The sequence below is a fragment of the Mus pahari genome, chromosome 14 (genome assembly GCF_900095145.1).
Source record: "Mus pahari chromosome 14, PAHARI_EIJ_v1.1, whole genome shotgun sequence".
Taxonomy (NCBI): Eukaryota; Metazoa; Chordata; class Mammalia; order Rodentia; family Muridae; genus Mus; species Mus pahari.
In genome coordinates, this window is record NC_034603.1 from 73,474,710 (window position 1) to 73,482,195 (window position 7,486).

General features: G+C 49.0%; 1 protein-coding gene across 7 annotated transcripts in view; it reads right to left on the reverse strand.

Moving 5' to 3' along the window:
* Positions 1–458: 458 nt before the first annotated feature.
* Positions 459–7,486, reverse strand: part of Strada (STE20 related adaptor alpha) — a 31,188-nt gene continuing 24,160 nt past the window's right edge. For 6 of the 7 annotated variants that reach the window (XM_029546370.1, XM_029546371.1, XM_021211945.2 and 3 more), the window contains 5 exons: positions 5,522–5,693; positions 4,955–5,059; positions 1,878–2,119; positions 1,566–1,608; positions 459–1,329 (listed from right to left, as the gene is read on the reverse strand). In XM_029546370.1, the coding sequence (XP_029402230.1) occupies positions 1,177–1,329; positions 1,566–1,608; positions 1,878–2,119; positions 4,955–5,059; positions 5,522–5,693 (715 nt within the window). In that variant the 3' untranslated portion in view covers positions 459–1,176. The remainder of the gene's footprint in view (positions 1,330–1,565; positions 1,609–1,877; positions 2,120–4,954; positions 5,060–5,521; positions 5,694–7,486) is intronic. The other variant, XM_021211946.1, reaches the window with a different exon arrangement.

Genomic DNA, 7,486 nt, shown 5'->3' on the forward strand with positions numbered 1-7,486 from the left:
AAAGACGCGCACCACCACGCCCAGCTGGTAGATAGATGCCCTTCTTAACACAGTACCAGAAGCAGAGTTCAAAAGCCAGCCTGACCTACAGAGTGAGCTATAGGCCAACCAGAGTTATAAATTAAGACTCTGGTGTTGTTTTTGGTTTTTTGAGACAGGGTTTCTTTTTTTTTTTTTTTTGGTTTTCGAGTCAGGGTTTCTCTGTATAGCCCTGGCTGGCCTCGAACTCAGAAATCCACCTGCCTCTGCCTCCCAAGTGCTGGGATTAAAGGCATGCGCCACCACGCCTGGCTCTAAGACCAATTTTCTAAGAAACTGGTATGTATGCTTACTGGTATGTATGCTGGCGGCACACTCACTCACCCACTCTGGAAGAAGCAGTGACCCGCAGCCGATCCAGCCTGGCAATCCCAGGAGCCAGCACACAGGCTCCGAACACAAGGAAACACTGATGCCATTCCCCTACATTCTCTGAAAATTTTAATTTGTTCTGACAATGAAACTAATACAACTTAAGGACTCTTAAGCCCTCAGATGAGGCAAGACATGTATGGCCCTTGGAGGAGGCACCAAGGCAGCAGCTGGAAGGAGGCATTAAGATGGATTCTTGGGAAAGGAGTAATAATAAATGAGCTAAGATGGTTTCAGGTGTCAGGGCCCACGAGAGGTGGAGATGAGGATGGCCATTCCCAGCCTTAAGTGACCTGGTACTCAGTAACTGGGGAGATGCCTGAGGGCTGGGCAGGATCAGACTGCTTAGGGACTTGTCCCCTTTCAGCCCTTCAGGACCTGGGAGCAGAGGGAAGAGGGACTAGGCTAGCTAAGAGCAAGTGTTGGGAAGAGAATGTGAAGGTCCCTGGGTCAAGAGTTACTCTGGGCTTGGTGTGAGCCTCGGGGGCCCATGCAGCACTTCTTCCTTCTAAGGAGGTCCCCTGAGCTCATACAACAGGATGTCAGCTTTCCGGCCTCTCCAAGTCCCTGGTGACTGGGATTCCCTGGGTCTCAAAAGCCACAAAAACAGTGAAGTCCCTTCTAGAATGTCCTTTCAAGTAGCCAACAGCCAGCTCTGCAGGCAGAATATCCTTTGAACCCAGTCTGCGGCCAGAGGCAGGTGCTGGTCCTCAAGAAGGCCCTGGGCTCACACCCCACGCCAGCTGGAGGGCAGGCTGCAGAGACTCAGAACTCCCAGTCATCCACCTCCAGGTCTTCCAGGTTTGTCACCAGGCCGAAGATTCCACTGTGATCCTGAGACTGGCTGCCCTCGAAGTTGGTGATGGGAGTGACAGGGCGGAGCAACTCAGGCAAAGCCTCGGAAGCACGCCGCTTGATCTGATGGAGAGAGACAAGGTAGATGTGGACCCTACAACTCAGGTCCCAGGAGCCAAAGCTCCTGCCCTGTGGTGTCCTGGAGCCAAAAAGGAAAGGAAGGAGAGAGTGTGCCCCTCAGAGCTTCAGAAGCATGGTTATCCCCTAGTTCAAACAAACTGAGGAATACCTAACCACTTAGGGGGTTCAGTGGCTCAAGTCACAGGGAGCAGCAGCAGGGAGCCAGGGAGCTACCTTACCTGCTTAAAGAAGGAGTGGTTCAGCAGGGTGCTGGCGTTTGGCCTGGAAAAAGAGGGGACGAGACCCATATGACCCCTGGGCTCAGCTGTCCAAACGCAGACCCTCACCCTCTTTTCCAGGCCTTCTACTATTTCACTGGGCCCTCTCGGTAACTAACAGCCCAGGCCACCCTTGCTAGTTTCTTAACAGGAAGCCAATTCTTCTTGCTGGGTTTCCAGAGATCCACATACGAGTCACAGACTCTGGAATACTGGCTGCAGCCCCAAGGCTCCCTCTGCTCCCTGAAGCCCACCCGATGGCCAGCAGGGTACCTTGCGTCAGGGTTGCGCTGAAGGCACTGTTCCACGAAGTTGTGGAAGTGAGGTGAGAAGGTTCGGTGGTAGGGGTGGGAAGGTGAGTCGCCATTGGAAGGCCGGAGGCTACCAGCGGCCAGGTTGTCATTCAGGCCGGGGTTGGCAATGGAGTGGGATGGACTCATGGTCAGCTCCTCGGCAGGGATGGTGCTGGTATCCAGCAGGCAGGGCACTGTGCCATTAAGTTTCTCTAGCAGCATCTAGGGGAGAGAGATTGGCCTGGATGAGAGGCCGGGGGGGGGGGGGCAGGAGTCTGCTCACAAATCTCCTCCTCCCTTGAACAAATGGGATCTCTGCAGAGGAGACAGATGCTGGATGTGCTGGCTAGGGTTATGTATCTGACACAAAGCGGAGTCGTCTGAGAAAACGCCTCCCCATGAACGGGCTATCGGCAGGCCGTTAGAGCATTTTCTAAGTTAGTGACTGATGGAGAAGGGCCCAGCCCACTGTGGATGGTACACCCTTGGGCTGGTGGTCCTGGGTTCTACAGTAAAACAGGCTGAGGAAGTCCCAAGGAGCAAGGCAGCCATTAAGCAGCACCCCTCGTGGCTTCTGCTTGAGTCCCTGCCCTGCCTTCTCTTAGTGCTCTTGTTTCCTACAAGTATACGCCAAGTGCATTTTTCTTCTCCAACTTACTTGTGGTCATGGTGTTTCACCACAGTAGTAAAAGCCCTAAGACATCATGTAAATCTGGCTTTTGCAGAGGAACACTAGCCACTGGCTAGCAGTGAAGGCAGATGGGAGAGAATGGGCTGGTCTGAAGGGCCCAGCGTCCTCCCTCCCTTCGCAAGGCACTGCACTGTGGTAACTAGAGCCCTCTCTCCAGAGCAGAAGCAGACTGGCACCAGTCTCTGTGCTCCCAGATCTGCTCTGCCAGGGCAGGTGGGTCCAGTGGAGCCCACAGTGGAGCATCTGCCACACAGCACCCTGGGTTGATGGACATGCTGCACCAGAAGCCTAAAGCCTTCAAATTTGTCATATGCAAAACAAGCCACACCTTGAAGATAGCCGTCTCCATAGGTGAGCTCATGAACCTGCTGAGCAATCCGAACAGAACTTGGAGAGGTCTCTAGGGCTGTGCTAATGTGGAAGCTTATAACTACATGTGACTATAGTTACATTAGCCTTAAAATTCAATCCCTCTGACTCAGTGGCCACAGTTTAAGTAATCAACATAACAGGTGAGCAGTGCAGGGCAGACAAGGTTCTACTGAACAACGTCGCTTCTGGGTATGAACCTAATGTTCACACGAGCTAGGTTCACACTAACCAGGCTCAATCTAACAAGGTCCATACAAATTAGGCTCAAGCTAACTAGGCTCATACTAACTAGATCCATACTAACTAACCACCCAACTCCTTTCTGAGCACGTCCTGTTTCTCATTTTTCCTACACATTTCTTATTCTAGGCTCAACGACCTAATTATTCTATCAGCTAAGTTAAGCTAAGAACTAGAATTGATAGATTTGAACCTCCTTTCAGATAGATGGATGGACAGATAATCTGATATTACCCCTACACTTATATCTTCAGCACTTCTCTATTCACTGGGACATGAACCAAACGCCCTAGGGAACATACATGGGATGCCCTGCTTCCTTCTCCAGCCCTGTCACCTGTCATCCAGCAGCCCCCGGGAATGCCTGGACCCAAGCCATTTTACAATTCAGATCTAGTTCTTTGTTAGTTCTGAGTCTTGGACTCTGTCTCTATCTCTCTCTATGTCTCTCTGTCTCTGTCTCTCTGTCTCTGTGTGTGTGTGTGTGTGTGTGTGTGTGTGTGTGCGCGCGCGCACTTGTGCATACTCGTGTACTGCTGAAAACAGAACTCCTGACTCAGCACATCTCAGGCAAGTATTCTACCACTTCCAGTCCAAGAATAAGCTTCTGCTCCCACTCTTCATGTGGTCAACTGCTATTACCTTTTAAGGCTAGACCAGGGGCTAGAGAGAACTCAACGGTTAAGGAAGCTTGCTGCTCTTTCAGAAGACCCGAGTTTGGTTCCTAGCAACCAGGTCAAGTGGCTTACAACTTTCTATGACTATAGTTCCAGGAGCTCTGATGCCCTCTTCTGATCCCCTTAGACAATTACATACATGGAGTACATATGCATGCACTTGTATACACACATGCAAGAATGCACGCACACATCAGTTTTTTTTCTTTAAAAAGTCTTAGACCCAAGTATTATCCTGCCCTAGAAGTTGCATTGGTCTCTGCTCCAGGTAGTAGTACTCGGCCATTCTCTAGCTCCAATCTGTGATCCAAGGTGTGAGCCTGAGAGGGGCCGTCTGTGAGCCTGAGGGAAGGCCCTGCTCAGTTTCTTGCTTCTTCTCTGGTTCTAGATTTTGCTCTAGGTACCTGAGACCCAGGAAACACCCAAACAATCCCAACTTCATTTCCTAGTATGATGGGGCCTGAATAAGTTTCTCTGGGTCTATCTGTCCAACAAGAGCAAACTACACCCTGGCCTAAATTGTGGTCACAAGGCAGGCACGTGCAGGAACATGAGTTTTACTGAGCTTACAGGATGCAGGTTCTAAAAGTGTGTGCTAGAATATGGTGGCACAAAACTCAGAGATGCTGGAGAATTTGTATCCACTCATCAAAGGAGGAAGGAAGATTAGGGCTGCTTAGCGAGGCGTGGTGGTACATGCCTATAATCACAAATTGTGGAAGCTGAGGTAGAATTGCTTGATACTAACTTGAACTACACAAAGAGCCTATTTCACAAAACAAAGCCTAACAAAGTCGGTTCGTGTGGTTTACCCGGTTTGCATAGCCATGTGGTGCTTGTTACATGGCCTCTCTCTGTACTGCTGCCCTACTTGCCCCACCCCTGGGCTGGGTTCCTGACCACATTTATCACCAGAGAAGGGAACAAAGAATTGCACAAGCACCCTGTATCAAGGGTAGAAAGCTTGAAGAGAAAAGTGACTTTCTTTCATGTCAGTGTCCAAATATGGCAGGAAGCAGCTGACACGTGTGGAAGGCTGGCAGGGGAGGAGGGAGGGAGCACTGACTGCAGGCTTACCTGAGTGGCAGGCATATCTTTGAAGGGGACATGGCCATTGGCTAGTTCACACGCTGTGATTCCCACACTGTAGATATCGGACTTGGCATCGTAACCCTGAAGATTCTAAGTCAGAAGAAAAGCCACAGATGACTCCATTTGCAGCCTTGGGTTTTCTTAAATAGGAAGGAACAAAAACAAAGACTGCCATCCCATAGTCAGGACCATACTCAGACCACGCTTGTCACCTGACTGCCGTGTGAGGAGAGCCAATGTCTGGTGCTGCTAGGAAATAAGCAGGCACACCGAGATGGATGTGCCTGTTTAGCACAGGGATCTAAAGCCCGGAGTATTTCCAGAATGTTCTCTATCCATAGGATGGGCAGTATTTCTGAGGCAAACACAATAGTGTCAGGTATAGTTGGGGACCTCACACAGGTAATGTTCCTGCTGAGTGCTACGGCACACCTGGCCAATGAGGACTCTTCCTTCTAGACTCCTCTTACCAGAAACAGGAGCAGCCCCACCCAGCACATTCCTGCATTTCCCTGGGGAATGGAGGGGCTCCCTACGTCCAAGGAAACAGACCTGCTGGAGGACTTCTGGGCTGAGCCAAGGTAGGACCTTGATACTATATTTGGGGAAATCGTGGACTGCACGCTGCCGCTGCCCGTGACTAATCATGCTAAGGTTGCTGCGTAAACCAGACAAGTAGACCTTCCCATCTGTGGAGATCAGAATGTGGCTGGCCTTGACACTCCTGTGGGGAAACAAAGACAGTATCATGGGCATGTCCCAATGTTATAGAAGTATATATAAGCTTCACGTAGTAGTAGATATGGCTAGCTCTCTCCTATGGGTATATCACATGTATGTAACTGCATCTCATACATATGTAAATGAATTTATAAACATTTTTAAACATGTCTGAAAATGAAAAAATAATATGGCCCCATTTATGTAGTTAGATTTTTATTTTTATTTTTCTATTTTTATTTTTTTGGTTTTTTTCGAGACAGGGTTTCTCTGTGTAGCCCTGGCTGTCCTGGAACTCACTCTGTAGACCAGGCTGCCCTCAAACTCAGAAATCCGCCTGCCTCTGCCTCCCAAGTGCTGGGATTAAAGGCATGAGTCACCACCGCCTGGCTCGATTTTTATTTTTATTTATCATGTGCGGCAGGGTCTTTTTCTGTAACCCTGACTATCCTGGAAGTCTTCTGTAGACCAGGCTGGTCTTCATCTTATAGACACCCACCTGCCTGTGTCTCTGGAGTGCTGAGATTAACTAGCATTTAACTATCATTATACTTTATAACTCACTATGTCCCTAGTGTCAAAGCATCCTCTAAATCTGTATCATTTTTAAAAAAAAAAAAGTTTTGTTTTTTTTTTAAAAAAGAATTACTCATTTATGTCTGTAAGTACACTGTGTAGTCACTCTCGTCAGTCACACAAGAAGAGGGCATCAGATCCCACTACAGATGGTTGTGAGCCACCATGTGGTTGCTGGGATTTGAACTCAGGACCTCTGGAAGAGCAGTCAGTGCTCTTAACTGCTGAGCCATCGCTCCACCCCACAGATTAGTACATCTCTCAACCTTCTTCAGAAGGTCTGTGCCATGGATGGTGATCAGTACAGAAACTCACAACTGGCTGAAATGCAGCTGTGTCTGTCAGTGGTCAGCCATAAACGGCACATTTGAATCACTCTCTTCCCATCAAGGCTCAAAGACCATCGCAAACGAGGGGATAGAAAGACTAAGGATCAGAGGTAGGAGGACCTGACCAAAGCAGATTTTTCTGAACCCAGCAGGACCACTGCACCCATGAACTCACACAAACTGCAGGTGCCTGCAGAAGGCTCAAAGAAAACCAAGCAGTCAGCATTGTAGCAGGGAGGAGAGGGGGGCTCAAGAGCCTCCACCCCTAACTGACAGGTGACTGCTGGGGAGGAGAATCAGTTTTAACAGTGTGGCCCCTGGTGTGTTGACCATAGCCAGTAGTAGGCCCCCAGCTAGCCTTGAACTCAGGTAATCTAGGCTGGCCCCAACTTTTTTTTTTTTTTTTTTTAAGATTTATTTATGTGAGTACACTGTCACTGCCTTCAGGCACACCAAAAGAAGGCAATGGATCTCATTACAGGTGGTTGTGAGCCACCATGTGGTTGCTGGGATTTGAACTCAGGACCTCTGGAAGAAGAGTCAGTGCTCTTAACCGCTGAACCATCTCTCCAGCCCCCTGGCTCCAACTCTGAATGCTTTGACTTCTGCCTCTCTTATAGGCATGCACCACCATGCCAGGTAAACTAATGATTTCTGTTTGTTTGGTTTTGAAAACAGGGTCTCTTTATGTAACCCTTCCATGGCCTGGAACTCACTCTGTCAACTAGGCTGGCCTTGATATCTTGACCTCAGAAATCTGCCATGCATGTTCCTGCCTAGCTCCTACTAATACTTTTTCCTTCCTTCCTTCCTTCCTTCCTTCCTTCCTTCCTTCCTTCCTTCCTTCCTTCCTTCCTCTTTCTTTCTTTCTTTCTTTCTTTCTTTCTTTCTT